A 16,420-nucleotide genomic window follows, 5' to 3' on the forward strand; every position below is an offset into this window, starting at 1 on the left:
TGAGGTCAGGGAACCTCAACCTGGTCTTCTAAAATGCTTCCTTGACATTTTGCGTGTTCTATGTTGCGCTGATTTATATTTCTTGCAGAGATCTGATATTCCCTTATGACTCATTTCTCTAATGATTTAATTTACTCTAAAGCAAAGTGCCGGCCTTCCTGATGTGGTGGACATCGCCGCCTTGTCAAAGGGGCCAGTGCGGGCCAAGGCTTGGGGAACGCGTTTCTGTCAAACATCAGTGCCTGTGATGGAATATTTCATCTTATGCGTAAGTACCAGCTGATCTCACACATGTGGTGCTGAGAACGCCATTATCCTAGAAGGATAGAGTGACCTCAACCTTAAAGGGACACTACCATCATTTTTTGTTTTATTACATATTAACAGCCTATGAATATTCCCCCCCCCCCCCCCCCCCCCCAAAAAAAAAAAAAATCAGATGGAACATTTTCTGGATATAATGTTTTTTTTAAGTCACTCCATGTATTCTACTTCCTGTTCTGGCCCTTTAAGTTGCTCTTTTACTTGTAATTTTAGCACGGCAAACAGCCTCGCTTGACTTTTTCAGACCATTCCCTCCGACCAGATACATACTCACTTAGAGTATCACACATTACACTGGCAAATGCAATGCTCTTCCTTGATCTGTCAAGAGAGCAATATTGTTGTCATAATGTCATCCTAATTCCTGCTTAACTACTATTTTACTTACATCTATCCCTCACAGTAGCAATAAGCTAACACTTGGTTTCGGACTGTATAGGAATTTTCTCTTTCTGTGTTGACAATATTTGGTATTAAAGGGTTATCCATGATTAATGTAAAAAAAATGAAAACCATATATAATCTAGTACTGCACATGGGATCCACAGATCTCCATTTGTTGTGCTAGATTTATTTCAAGCTGGCAGCATAGGGGGCGTGTCCTTTCTCAGAGGGCGTGTCCTTTCTACTGCAGCTGGTGGCAGTTGAAGGATTGGAACGGAGCACGTGCTTCCATCTCAGCGAGCAGGACAGGGAAATTAGAAAAAGAACAAACAGCAGGTGCGCTATTCAGATAGCTTTCTTTGAATAACTCAGTAGCTATAATACATTTTAAATTACATTCAATTACAAAAGTATTCAGATCCAGGTGCTGGTTTGAAAACTGTTGAATATTTTTCATGGGACAAACCCCTTTAATATTCAGTGATACAGTACAAATGGAATGAAAAAGAAAAAAAGTTCTTTAAAAAATAGTTTTTTTTAAATGAATGTTGAGTTAAAAAAAAAAAAAAATTTTTTTTTTTTTTATGAAAGTGCCCCTTTAAGTTAAGGAATCTGTCCACCCCGATTTTGGACCATTATCTAAAGCAGGGGTCAGCAACCTTCGGCACTCCAGCTGTTGTGAAACTACAATACCCAGCATGCTCCATTCATTGTTATGTGACTTCTGAGAAGAGCAATAATGCATGCTGGAGTTGTAGTTTCACAACAACTGGAGTGGCCGGAGGTTGCCTATCCCTGATCTAAAGTAATGCATAATGCAGTAGTACTGCAGATATGGAGTCCAAAGCACTTAATATTCCTACTGCCCCCCATCTCCCCCCACTGTCAGAGCTGAGATGAAATACTTTGTCAGGTCTCTACACAGGGGTCCTCTCCATTATGTTAGAACAGCACAGCTTCGAATGCTGACAGTGGGGGAATCGGGGGCAGTAGGAAAATACTAAATAGTGATGTGGACTCCGTATCTGCAATACAACTCATGTATTACTGTGAACAATAGTCCAGATTGGGTGACAGATTCCCTTTAAAGGGGTCTTCCCATGTGGTATGATGGCAGGTGCGGGTCTCAGCATCTGGGACCTGCTCCTTTTTCCGGAGCCCTCGAAGTGAAGGAGAGCACACTACACAAGTGCTATTTTCAGAAGACCCATCGCGGTAAATGGAGGGCTCGCCACAGAAGCGCTGCCACAGCTGCAGGAAATAGCCGAGCCAGCACTCGGAGCTTCCTTAGCGGTAAAACGGAGATGGCCGTGCATGTGCAGCTGCTTCTTCCTTCACTTTGGGGCCGCATTCTGGAGATGAGAGCAGGTCTGAGAGGAGGGACCCGGACCTATCCTAACGATGGGAAGACTCCTTTAAATGGATCCAAAATTCTGTAATTTTCTGTGTAAATCGGATGGCCCCCTTTAATAGTATCAGTGTTGGCATCCGAAGGGACGACCATAGACCTCTCTAATGCCAGTGGCACACACTCCCTGTGCGTGGCATCTTCCACGTAAGCCACGTTTATCCGCCTATGTATTTTCTGCGTTTAGGTCCTTAAGTGTCACTTGTTACCCATTCACATGGTCCTGGACAAGTCATTTACACCATAGAGCTGTCCCTAATGATTTCATAGCTTTTGGATAATGAAGATCCCATTCCAGCTACTGGTCCCAGCTATAGCGGACATGGGGCTCTCCGGATGCGCGTCTGTTCATGTTACATGATACGCACTATTAATAGCTGGATGGATGGGCCGTCATGGCATGGCTGGCAGAGTAACGCGACTTAATGTCACCTTTTAAAGATCAGATTATGCAAAATGTCTTTAGACATCCATGATCTGTCACTTCTAGATAGAACAAGGTACTTAGCAATCAGTGGCTAAATATGTGGAGACATTCTGATTTTAGCTGTCAGAGGCCAAGTTTATGTGCTGCTTGGTGACAGGAGACAAGCCGGGGAGACCTCCCATTCAATAAATTCTATAAATGTCCTGCTGGGCGGCGATCATCATTGGCTCATTCAGGCTCCTTTACAGAAGTCACAAAAGTAAGACGCTTCCGGGGTAGGTTCGCTTTAGAAAAGTCTGTTTTAATCTGTTTTTCCCAAGCTGTGTATAATTATAGGATAAGTATTCAGTGTACATGTGTGAAGGCAAAGGGGGACATTCGTTAAGACAAGTTCATTGTAAATCAGTCTTAATCTGTCCCATACTGGCATTGTGTGTCACAATTTATTAAGAAAGACCACACCCAGTCATAGTTTTGGCGAAGCTCAACAAGTTTGTGCCAGAACTGGAATCTACACCATCTAGTGCAGTGGGCCGAGTTTGGGGTGGCCCCGACACTACACTGGGTCCCACGGACACCGTCCAGTGTCGCCACATGTTGCTGCTCTCCGGAAGGTATGATAAGGCGTGGTGCACCCCAAATGGGAAATACGTCCAGAGAGTCAGGGTCTGCAATAAAACCAGGGTGTTTTCTTTACTGGACGGATTCAGGTGCAAAACAATACAAAAGCAAAAAACAAACAATGCAACAGCACTCTGCAAACACCAATAATAAAGTAAATACAATCATGCCTGTGGCCTGCTGTCCCTGTAAGTATTGGAAGCCATTTGGCACCAGGAGAGGTGGAAGAAGTGGGCTCAAGTGCATTCCCTGAATAAAATAGAGGCCAGTGAGGCACCAAAGAGTACATTAAAGTGTGGGTTTTGGCGTGCATGAGGAGCCTGTAATCCCCTGAATATAATGAAGGCCATTGTGGCACCATGAGAGGTATAATATAATGTGGGCTTCGGCATGCAATGTGAACCTGCATTCCCTGAATGTAATGGAGGCCGTTATGGCAGCCAATAAATTGTGTTATTTAGTGTTAGGCTCCCGTCTTATGAGATCGCCTTGATGCCAGCGAACGGTGCACAAATAATTTTGTGCAAATCGTATTTGCCAAAAATCTCACATTTTATAACACAGCATTAGCAATTTATCATTTCTATAGTGAGTAAGGCACAATTGTATTCACTTTATTATTTGTCCAAGAACAAAGAGAAAGGTTGATTCCAGCTTCAGCATATAAAACGTTTTCTTTATTCGGCTTGTAATAAAATCCAACAAAGATGTCACATGGAGAGACACAAGATTGTGACGCTGTTCGGGCTGTGGTATTGAGCCCTTCTTCATAGGTATTGTCTTGAAGAAGGGCTCAATACCACAGCCCGAAACGCGTCACAATCTTGTGTCTCTCCATGTGACATCTTTGTTGGATTTTATTACAAGCCGAATAAAGAAAACGTTTTATATGCTGAAGCTGGAATCAACCTTTCTCTTTGTTCTTGGACTTATCAAGTGTGCTAGGTTCAAGCCACTTTCCTTTCCGTGCTTCAGGGCATGTGACCAGAGGTGAGAGCTGCTAAAATCCTTCCCTTACTTTATATTTGTGTTTGCTGAGTGCTGTTGCATTGTTTGTTTTTTGCTTTTTGTGCTTTCAGCCATGGCGATGGGCAACCTGCACACTGGGATGTGATAACTGACCCCCCAATTTTATTTTCTTTGCGAAACAATACAGGCAAGGCATAGGGCTGGCTTCTCCAGTCTGCTTCCTGGCAGAAGAAGGGTTTTGATGCTAAGGAAAGGCCTGAGCTAGCTGTCCCTCTCTATTTCAGAAGGCTGGTACACCTGGTCAAAGGCTGGAGGCCCACAGTCTGTAGCTCAGGAGTCCGGGGTGCTCCTTGTCACAGGGCTGGTGACCCATGGTCCTGTGGCTCAGCGTCCCCATCTAAGCTTTTTCTTCTGTCACTCATGCAGACTGGCATGAGTCTCCCACTTCTAAGCACTGATTCCCTAACTGCAGAACACTAGGGGCTCTGACTGATCTCCTTATATACAGTTTCTAGCTGAACAAGAACCTTCTAGTAGGAGGGGTGCAGCGGAGAAACACAGCACAAATAGATACAATGTTGACATTTCACGTGCCATGGCATTGGGGACACAGCACCATGGGGTATATAGTCCAACTACCACTAGGAGGCACTAGACACATAAAGTGTTGGCTCCTCCCCGTTGGGCTATACCCTTTCCACAGGCACAAGGGCTATTCATTTTTGTCTAGTGTCCGTAGGAGGCAGACCTGTCCTGCTTTTTTTGCAGGTCCTGCTGTTTATTTTTTATTTTATTCTTTTCTCAGTGATCTCCACCGTATATAACCTGCTGCAGGCTGGGGCTCCATCGTGTTCCACTTTAGTTGCCCCCCCCCTGCGGGCGCGTACTCCTGTACCATCGCCGTCACTCCAGTCCCCACAGACTGCATCCGCAGTGGCTTGCCGGCATTCCCATCGGTTCCCGTGTTGAGTCTGCCGAAGGGGTGACCCTGCGGCGCCCGAAAGACATCAGATGGTGAGTATAGTGAGTATATTCCCCTGTCCCTGTGTCCCTGCCCCTGGGTTAGTTCCCTCCTGTGGCCAGGGGGGTGGGATCCACCTTAGCTGGGGGTCCTGGGAAGCTTCCATCTTCCTCCACCTTTCTTTTCCCCCTTGGTTGGTTTTTTCTCGTCCTCCCTGGCCACACAGTCTTCTCCTGGGCCTTCCCCTCAACTTAGTCCCCCGGCTTTTGCAGGGACTAGGCCTCATCTTCCATGGCCCGTTCCCGGCTCCCAGGTGCTCTGTTTGCCCTGTTCCGCCCACCCCCAGGCGTCGCTACACACCCCCCCTACCCTCCTCACCTAGTTTTGTGGGTCCGGAGGCCCCTGGTCGGGCCGCGATTCGCCCCGCCCCCCTCGCTCCATTCCGGGCCCGCCCCTCATAAATCGAGGCCCCGGCTTTTGGGCCTGCTAGCCGCGATCTTCCCGGCCCCTCCTCCTTGCTTTCCCGGGCTTTTCTGACCCGCCCGGCCCTCGGAGGGCTATCTCCTCCACCCTTTACTGGTCTAACGTGGTTATCTATCCAGTGGATAGATCCTCAGTTTTAAAAGAACTGCAGACCCCCTTTAAGTCATTGTCCTATGTACTGTGTGAAGGCAAGCTAAAGCTGTACACAGGGATCACTCAAGTCGTTCCCCCCCCCACCCCTCCTCAATTGCTTCATTTCTCCTGCAGCCTCTATAGCTGCTGCAGCACCTCTTTGTGGGAACATGGCATCCGGGTCCAGATATAACAGCCTCTGCTGGCTGCTCTATGAGGGTCGCCTCTCCTCGGATCGCACGTGTTTTTCACGTGCGTCCGCTGTCTACGAAGGCTGCCATGCGGTCGGCCTGTCCCTGCTTGTGTGCAGTACCTCTTCCCAGTCCCCCATTGTGTCCCCTGACCAAATCCTTTGTGTAGGTCCCTTCTGAATGGTCTCCCTCTTTGTTAAAGCCATGGGAACCTTGTCCGACTCTCCCAATCTCTGGCGAGTCGCGGACCGCTACCTATCCAATTGCGGCCACCTATGCCCTCCCAGGGTCCTCCCTGCAGATGAGGCATGCTCAGATACCGGGTCCGGCAAGGGGTAGCTCACAGTACAACCTCGGGTGGTCTCAACAGGATCCACCCCTCCTCGCATCCTCGGGTCCTCCCCAGGACAGGCCTGAGGCTGGTGACGAATCCTTTCCTGTCACCCCAATCCGTTGCCTCTGGGGACACCTCTGTACCGATTACCTCGGAACAGAGCATCAGGGCGGGTTCTTCCTCCATACAGAAGCCCTCTGGGAGGTTAAGACTAACGTGCACGGAGGAACCTCTCCTACCCAGGTTGGTATCCCCTCTAGTGGATTTTCGGATGGCGCTCCCCTGACTGCACAGGTATTCAATCGCACAGGTAAGGCAGCCGTCCCCGTGTTTAGCATAATGAGTCACCTAATTGGTGTCTCTGGTACGTACGCCTTCTCCTTAACAGGGGGGGTACCTGCACCACTGCCAAAGGCTGTACCTGGCAAGCCTTCCTGGTTCCCCTATACCAGGGGCTATGCTCTACACATTTGAGAGTGTTTCCACCGGGTCCCCATCCTGGTGCTGGTGTTCGCCACTCTACCTTTCTAACAGGGGGTCCCTGTTCTAGGCAAGCGCCTCCTGTAGGTTGGTAAGGAAAAGCAATTACATCTGGCTGTTTCCATCCGCCTTGCTCCTTTTCATAGGTAGAGTACCTACACCTACTCCAATTACTCCTGCTGGCTCTAGATGCTGTAGCCGATACCTCTGGCTGGCGCTATGTGTTCCATTCGGCACTATTTCTCCCTTCCGGCGGGATATACAGGCCGCCTTCATTGCGTAGCAATTGCTCCTTCTGTCCTCCCAGACTTTTTTGCCCCTTTCATAGGTAGAGTACCTCACCATCTCCGATGCTGTAGCCAATACCCCTGGCGGGCTCTATTGTGTTCCATGCGGCAACATTTCTCCCTACGGGCGAGATATAGAGGCCACTTTCAATTGCCGTAGAATTGCCTCTGTCTGGTTCTAGTCGGCACCCAAGCTGCCACCTTGGTCCCTTCATAGGGTAGAGTACCTGCACCATCTCCAGAAGGCCTGTAGCTGTTGCTCCTGTCTGGCTTTATGGTGTACCATGTGGCATTTTCTCTCCCTTACCGACGAGATATTGAGGCCTCCTCCAATTGCCGTGTCATTGCAACCTACCTCATCTTAGTGTGCACCAAACAGCCATCTTACTCCCTTCATAGGTAGAGTTCCTGCACCGTCTCTTATGCTGCAGGCCGTTACACTCTGTCTGGCTCTATGGTGTACTATGCGGCCCGGTTTCCCTTTTTTTCAGGCGAAATAGAGGGCCTCCTTCAGTTGCCATTTCACCTGACTGATTGTAGTGTGCACCTGTCTTGTTCTTTGTGGTACCGGCGGCCCTATTTTCCCCTTCCCGGGCGGAATATAGGTACCAATTGCTAACGCGGTAGCTGTTGCACCTCTCTGGTTCTAGGGTGCACCATGTGCCACATTGCTCCGATCTTAAAGTAGTACCTCTACCATCTCCAGATGCTGTACCCATTACACCTTTCTGGTCGGATCTCTGCACTACGCAGCCATATTTCTACTTTACAGGTTGAGTAACCTGTACCCTCCAAATGCTGTTGCAGTCCCAGATTCTGTGGCTATGTTTCCACTCTCCTTAGACATGCAGCCACTTTCCCTATATTTTAGGCGTGTGGTTGTAATACTCAAAGTGCTGGGCCCTATGGTGCAATCTGTGGCCCATACAGTTTCTGTATTACTGGGTGCTTTCTGCCCCCAGGTTCTAATCTGTGCTGCGGATGTTGGTTTCACCCTTTTGGTTCTTCCATACATCTCCACTCCGTTACTGTCGTGCTCAATGGTCTCCTTGCACTTCTCAGGGCACGGTCTACAACAGGCCATCCTGGTTCTGCATGTGCATGGTTACCATATCTGGCAGGGGTGGGCCAGCCCAACCCCCACCTTGTCGGTCTAGTGCTACTTATTGTAGCTCCAGTATATGGCTGATCTGTTCTGATCTGGCGGGTGGTCCACATACAACCACGCTCCCTACACCATGGCCAGGTGGTTGTTGGCCTTTGTGCTAGGGTTGCTCTTGCCATCTCTATAAGGTACTACGCTATGCTGCGCTTCGCGTTACCCCATGTTATAGAGGAGTACTCGCGTTGTTTCCTATTACAGAGTGGCCCATTCCTGGTGGAGTACAGGGATCTCCACTGGATCTTCTACCTTGTTGGGGCACGTAGCTGGTGAGCATCGGCCGCTGCAGCAGTTTTCGGTCATCGCTGGATGTCCTCCGCCACATGGAATCCTTCTGGGGTCATCAGCATTTTTCGTCGCTGGACGTCCTCCCTGACGGGTCAGGGACAGGACCACTGAGCGCCACAACACCTGCCTGCAGTTAATTTTTCAGCTGATTGCTCTGGCATCGGACCCAGGTTCCAGGTGTTCTCGTATTCCCTTATATTCCTCTGCTTAGTTGTACTACATGTCAGAGGGGGCAGTCCCCTTGGACCTTGCCGTCGTTTGCACCTGTCAGGTACTTTCTCTCCCCTTGGGAGTTTTCAGTACGCCGGTCGCAGCTGGTTTCTTCTACATTTCTGTGTAGTCTCACCCGGCTTTTTCATGGCGACTTCTGCATTCCTTATGCATATGGATGTCTGTCAATTTAGTGGTACATCCCGAGCTGCTGTACTTGCCCTCTCCTGGACAATGTATACAGCTTGCTAGTCACTGTTCTTGGAATGGCTAGTTGTCCATGGCCAATGTCCCTTCCCTATGGTAGTTTCATTTCTCCTTTCCTGGATATCTGCTTGCGTGGTCTTCAGGTGGTTCAGCTCCTGGTTCCTTGTGAGCCCATTCCGGGTACTCCTTTCTGGAGTCCCTGTCCCCGTTCATTTGACCACTCAGGTTCTGCATGACAATCGTTTTTTTGGGGGGGTCGGGGCCTGGGCTGATTGTTCCCTTTATGGGTTCCAATAGCCTTGTGGTCTTCTTGGGATTAGTGTCTCTTTTCCCATCCTCCCACGTCAAGTACCTGGTATTGAGTGGTTTAGCGCTACGGTTTGCAATTCCGCCGTATGGTCTCCTTCGGGAGGGACCTCCTCCTGTTGTAGAACCTTTCCTCCTTAGGCTGTTGGAGTACTCTCCTTCTACTTCCATGTCTTTCAGTCCAGTGTGTCCTGCTGAGATTTCCTGGGCCTGTATCTGGTTCTTTTTTTCCCTGATGCTTCACATGCCCAGAGTTTCCTCTGGTCTTACGCTTCACAGTGATATCTTGTTTTCAGAGGCTCGAGCCTCGTCTCCTGTTTTTGGGACGCAGGTCTTACTCTTTTTTTCCTGGCTTTTACCTACAACCCCCTCCTTCTCCAAGGGTTGGCGGTTTCCTCTAGCAGCCTTGGGTTTTCGCCTTTTAAATAGGGCGCTTAACTTCATCACCTGCCTTGAGGTGAGGGGAGACCTGCTCCCTTCACATGTGAGCCTTGCTAGGGCTTCACTCACTCGTTTGGCCACAGGTTTTTTCGCTCTTTGGGTCTGAGACAATTTAGAGCGTTAGCTTGGTGTTCCCTTTTGCCGCCTTCTTGCATTTGGGATTTTCTTCCAGGCATTTTTCCTGGGGTGCTGACAGTCTTCACTGATTCTTCCTTGAGGTTTCTTCCTTGTTATGGAACCTCTTGCCCATTCCGTGTTTTTCTCCTGTTGGGTCACATGGTTCTCCTGCACCTGTATACCCAACCGGTGGCATGGCTGTTCTTTTCCCACCCTCGGGGACTGCTTTGGGACGTCCCATGGTGCTGTGTCCCCCAATGCCATGCACGAGAAAATTGGATTTTTTGTACTCACCGTAAAATCCTTTTCTCGTAGTAGGCATTGGGGGACACAGATCCCACCCTATGTTTTTACTTCCGATTTTCCGGGCTGGTCTCTTGATCTTTCCCGGTACAGGAGTTGTTGGTTCCTTGCTTTTTTTCTCTCTCCTACTGCTTTTGGTACAAACTGAATAGCCTTGTGCCTGTGGAAAGGGTATAGCCCAACGGGGAGGAGCCAACACTTTTTGTGTCTAGTGCCTCCTAGTGGTAGTTGGACATATACCCATGGTGCTGTGTCCCCCAATGCCTACTATGAGAAAAGGATTTTACGGTGAGTACAAAAAATCCATTTTTTCCGTCTCTCATAGGCTTACATTAGAGCTTCAATGATACTCAATAGCAATGACACAGCAGTTTTTCCAGACATAACAGAGCTAAACCAGACATCCAGAAGGTCAGTCTGTCTGGTTTCGGTGGTAAACAAGTCTGGCCTTTTCCCTCCAAAACATGCTCTTCTTTAAACCTTATGGTAACTGTAGAAAATCACCAGCTTCTCATTCAAAGTCCCAAAAGTCTCTCAGTATTAATTCCCATAGAGCCTCGCAAATACAGTGCAAATGAACAGGACATGTATTACACCATTTAAAATGCAGTTACACAGTAATAAACAGTTCAAGTTAAACCCTTTTAAGTGAAATAAAGTAAGAACTTGATGTTTTTGCATAGGGGGAACAGGGTAAATGTTCACAAATGTCCAGATTTCAAAGTAACCCTGCTCCAGGGCACTACACTAGTAGTTGTCGTAGCTTTCAGGTATGACTTACACTCGTATTCTGTTGTAAATTAATAATAAAAATAATAATAAATGTGCAGAGCTGGTTAGGCCGGGCTCTGCACTGCCCACTTCTTGCCTCGTATCGCCCACGTTTGGAAGATTGGCAAGTGAGGGTGCAGACCCACCAAAAAGTCTCAAAAGTTTTGTGCAAGTGTAATCAGAACTGCACTCGAGATGTGTTAGATGGACATAGACCGCCAATCACACGCAGATTTTTTACGTAAAACCACCATACACATTTGTCAATGGGAGTCCACTTTGCCCTGCGATTATTTTAAGTGTGGATTTCTAGATTTTGGTAAGAAAAACTATGTCCTTTTGTTGGCACATTTTCCTGCTAGACAGCACTGCAGCGGGTGTCCACTTGTGGATTAGCCAATTGAAAGGCACTAAAACCACAGAAGGACCCCCACATTCAGAATACAAATCACTCAGCCTAGGCTGCCTCGGTTTCTTCTGGTGTGAAAACCAACGTGTGAACATTCCCTTAGATAGCTTGTCAGTTGACCGCTATTCCCCCCAACCTCCCGATATTCTTATGTATGTTTTCTCAATAGGAAGAGGGGAATAAAGTCATCAGTATAAAAATCTTGTAAAACCCTTTTAATGCACATTAAATTGGTGACTTTGGCTAACATTTATCTATGGAAATAGCCACTGTTAGGCCTCTCTCCCACGGGCGTGTGCGCCCCATTGCCGTACTGCGGATCCGCAATACACGAGTGCCGGTCCGTGGGCATTGCGCATCAAGGATGCGGACCTATTCACTTCAATGGGTCCACAAATCCGGAGATGCGGAATGGAACCACGAAACCCTACGGAAGCACTACGGAGTGCTTCCGTGGGGTTTCGTCCCGTACTTTCCGTTCCGCAAAAAGATAGAACATGTCCTTCTTTTGCGGGAACAGCCGGATCGTGGAACCCATTCAAGTGAACGTTTCCACGATTCGCTGGCGGCTTCCCCACGGACAGTGCACGTACATTGCGGACCACGGGCGCACACGCCCGTGGGAAAAGGCCTTGCTCTGTTAAATCTGCAAAAATTAGGAAAGGGTTAGGATTTGAACTACACATTTACGCTTGTTTGTAGTCCTGAAACCAGGAAACACAGGAGCTGTATAAAAAACATTCTAGGATATATTTTTAATCAAGACAATTTATAAAGTTGCCTTTTTTTAATTTTAGTACTTGTAAAATTTGTAGATCACCGTTAATGTTAGCCTTGTTCTCCATTTTCAGTTATTAAGAGTGCTATTCTATGGCATGAAATGTTGTTCTTTTTTGCTAGACACGAAATCTTGATCATCAAACTGTTAAGATGAGTGATGATGGCCACAGCTTCTCCTGCGCATGTATTAGAAATAGCCACAAAACTTGGCTCTTGATATTTACTCTAAAGAAGATCCAATTTTCTAGCGACGCTTTATCCTGATGTAAGGCGCTCAGCCTGTAAAAGCTCCCTCTCTTTCCTGCGATTTCAATGCTATCTTTATTTAGTTTGTAGGAAAGAGATTTACAGTAGTGGCAGTTATGAAATGATTGTTGCTTTCTTTATATCCCATTTTCTCCCTAGGGGCTGCCATGCAGTGCGAGTCCCTTCACTATAATATATCAAAGCCTTTATATTAAGAATTGCGTGCCTCTAAGCTGTTGGAAGGTTGTTTTTTATTTTTTTTTCCTTTTTAAATCCATGTATGAAAAACAGATTGTCCGTGAGCTTTTTGTATGGTCCATTACGTATTTGTAAAAGCAATGGGTTAAAAAAGCTAATAAAGTGGTCGTCTCTCAAAGTCAACCCCTGTCCATATGCTCAATATGGATGTCATAGAGAAGGGGCCTCCTGCTCTAGACCCCCCCACTATGAGCCGGAGCAAAGACGCCAATAAACAGCTGCTCTTGTTCTGGTGGACTCAAGATCTCCATGGAGGCATCTCTCAGGACTAGAGGACCATATTTTAACATGAAAGGTATGGTTAAGTTTGGGGAAACCTACCCTACATGGTGGTATTTTTACATTGCAGACGATTTTCGAGATGGGGCTCCCTTTAATGCTTTTGGCAGCTTCTACCTTTTTCTGCAGGAAAAATAGAGACAAAATGGCGACAAGAAATAAATCTGCAAGTATATGGTTTTGCCCTGGCCAGTTTACACATAGTTAGTTTGACATGACGCTCAACTTTTCACTAGATACCGTCACCAACCACTGAATGTGGGAGAGGGCCTCCCCTCGAGTCAGATTTTGGGGGGAAAGAAGGGTTAGGCATAGTGAATTTCGGCGTTCCCGATCCTTTTGTTCTCAAGAGATAAGCCAGAGGTGAGCGTGGTGACGTCAGCGCAGGTCCTGCTGAATTAAGATAGAAGGTTCTTCTATCTTCATTCAGCAGGACCTGCGTTGACGTCACCGCGTTCACGGCGTGTTGAGCGCGATGATGTCAGCGCAGGTCCTTTTGCAGGTCCTGCAAGAGGAAGAAAGAAGACGATAACGCTGTGCGATCAAGTAGATGAGGTGAGTAATTTTTTTTAATTTTTTTAACCCTCAATGGACATTTTACTTAGCATTTTGTATTAAGAATGCTATTATTTTCCATTAAAACCATGTATAATGGAAAATAATAAAAATCTACAGAACACCAAACCCGAACTTTAGTGAAGAAGTCCGGCTTTGGGTCTGGGTACCAACATTCAGTTTTTCATCACGCGCTTGTTAAACGCATTAAAACGCTTTGCACTCACGTGGAAAAAACGTAACAATGCAACGCAATCACAGACAAATTGCGTGCGAACTCGCGCGGGTTTCCCTGAACCCGGCACGCTCGTCTGCAAGGGGCCTAAGACCTTACTGTTCAATGAGTCTGTATTGTTAATGGTCACCAAGCACCTTCAGTACCACGCGGCTATTAACCATCCACAGATCTACGGAACGGTATTCTCTTCATTAGTTGAATAAGAGCACTCGTACTCAAACACCGCACAACTGTGACAAACCCGCGCAATGTTGGTCCGAACCCTAAAATCTCCGGGTGAAGAAGCCGAGGCCTGAGTGTTGGGCCTTCTGGAGAAGAGGCCTGCTTGGATTGTGACCTTTTGGTAAAATTGATTGAAAGGAGACATCTTTATCCATTTGGGATGATTTGTGGTTTCCTTGGTAAACTTAGTGAAAATTAGCCTTTTAATAGCCCCAAGTGCCGTTATTATTACTACAGATCTCTGTATTCCAGTGCCTTCACACCGCACATCCCGGCTACACCTGCTTATACTTTTTATTTTCCCCTCATTTTATGCCTTGAAAGTGGGAATCCTGATGCATGGACTCAGCTCCAACCATTGCTCCATAGCGCAGTCATTTGCATAATTTCTTCTTGGTGGGATAGTTGACCTTTATTAGGACACCAGTAGAGCCTAAACGTTTTCCGAATGGGAGCCTGTAAATGATTTAGTGTCCAAATGTTTAAAAGCTCACAGGCCGTTTCTGCTTGTCACCAGAATGTCTCAATGGAGTCTCCGTGTGACGGCGCTCACTCGCAGATGGGAATAATGGACCGCTGAAGTGTAAACCTGTGGCCGATAAAAAGAGCTGCCAATATCCTCCACAATTATGTATGTTAATGTTTCAAGGGAACTGGAGATATGAGATAAGCTGTGGTCACAGGGGCAGACAAATTTTCTGGATTCGTCCTGAAGTGGCTGCTCACTGCGGAAGCAGATTATCATTATGTTTTAACCGCACAGCAAATGGAGGTCTTGTATTACCTGCAGATGCGCGTCCCTTTAAAATCATCAGAGCTGGCCATACAGAGTTGTCATTCGGCTGAAAGCCTCCCCAGCTCTCCATGCACAGTGAGCTGAGTGTGCATGTGGTCCGAACAGGTGGAGGGTAGTAAGCTGCTGCCAGACTCTGATGGGTGGTATACCTCTCCTGAGAACAAATGGAGAGTGCATGTTGAATTCATCAGACCAATTCTTTTTTCCCCCGACATCTGCCATTAGGGGAAAGTTAGTACTTCCCCCGCACATTAGATGGTCGACTGGTAAAGCTGAAAACAGATGACTTGCCTAAAGTTAATGTGGTGGCCACCTTTACGCTGACCATACACATAAGAGAGCTTCGTTCGAACACTTACTTGGTCAGCAACTCCCCAAACCTGCTAATCAACAAATGCGCTACGTGTCTCTAAGCATGCATGTTTATTTCAATCAGGAGATGGACTACTTGGGGAACAAAACACGTTGGACACGTTGAAATCCAAGGGTGTGTTCACATTTGTCTAGCGATCCGTAAACCGCCCCCCCACAAATGGGGCATTGTACCAGGTTGGGAGACTCTGCAGTCAGCATTTTGGCGAAACTACACAGGATCGGCGGACATATGTGAACTCATCCTAACTTCCTCATCTTAATGTTTCCCAACATCTACCTTCAAGGACCAAATCAGAGAGGTATGAATGCAGATGCAGCAGTTCCCTACAATGTATGCCTTCTTTACTTACATTAAAGGGGGTTTTCTGGGAATCTTTAGTCATGACCTATCCTCTGATCGTTGGGGTCTGACATCTGGGCACCCCATCGATAGCTGTTTGAGAAGGCACTAGTCTGGCAGTAGCATCACAGCTTTCCCTAGCCATGTGTTGTCACGTTCATTGGTCGTATGCCTAGGCGCCGCTCAGCTCCCATTGAAGTAATGTGCTGACCTGTGATTCTGAGCACAGCCGCTACACAATGTACGGCGCTGTGCTAGGTGAGCAGAGCGAATGCCATGGCGCTACTGTGAGCGCTGGTGCCTTCTCAAACAGCTGATCCGTCGGGCTCAGTAAAATGATCTCGGAAAACTATTTAAATGTGATCAGCGCTACTGTTTTTTATGGGTAGGAGCATTTGCGTTTTAGAGACTGCTTTCACACATGCAGTTTTTGACAGTGTTTTTGCAATTTTCAGCAAAAAGATGCACTGTATAGGACTTTATTTCATCATTTTCCTATTTTTTTCCATACATGCCAAGATATTGCTTAAAATGCACTATTTTCTAATTGTATTTTTTTCTTTTCTTTTTTCTTTTCATTCTACAAAACCTCTAACGATATCATTTTCTGTAATTTTTCATGAATCGCTCTTGTTGAAATCCAGTATTTTTATTAAAAAGGGATCGTTTGTGTGGTCTGTTACTTTCCAAACATAAGGCCACTCTCTTCTGCCGGGGCGCTTGATTGTTTTCTTCACCTTTTATGCTGTTAGGTGTGTCTTTGATACCGGGAATACAGGAGTCTTGCTACGCTCAGTCATTTGAAGTGTTACCTCGCACATCCCTTTGGTGGCCCCACAGTTGATCTTCTCGCTCCTCTTGGCTATTGACATTATTGTTTAAGTGATCTTTTTGGTGGTCTCGTTGATGCTCTTTCTCCAAAATTCCTTTGTGTCTCTGCTTTTGTTTAAAGACTAGAAAGCGACAAGACATTGCCGGCTGTCAAAGGTTTTGCTTTTTTCCTACTAGTTTGTACAGCCCGAGTGTCCCTGGGGTATTTTATTTTTTTATTTTTTTTGTTACCTTAAGCTGCTTTTGGTCTAAAAGTCAACTTTATATGGTTTCAATCTTATTAAA

General features: G+C 46.8%; 1 protein-coding gene across 1 annotated transcript in view; it reads left to right on the plus strand.

Moving 5' to 3' along the window:
- OLA1 (Obg like ATPase 1) overlaps positions 1-16,420 on the plus strand; it is a 159,210-nt gene that overhangs the window by 17,073 nt on the left and 125,717 nt on the right. Inside the window, 3 exon segments of the mRNA XM_040440290.1 lie at positions 143-159; positions 162-176; positions 179-268. Coding sequence (XP_040296224.1) covers positions 143-159; positions 162-176; positions 179-268 — 122 coding nt within the window.

The sequence above is a fragment of the Bufo bufo genome, chromosome 7 (assembly GCF_905171765.1).
Source record: "Bufo bufo chromosome 7, aBufBuf1.1, whole genome shotgun sequence".
NCBI classification, from domain to species: Eukaryota; Metazoa; Chordata; class Amphibia; order Anura; family Bufonidae; genus Bufo; species Bufo bufo.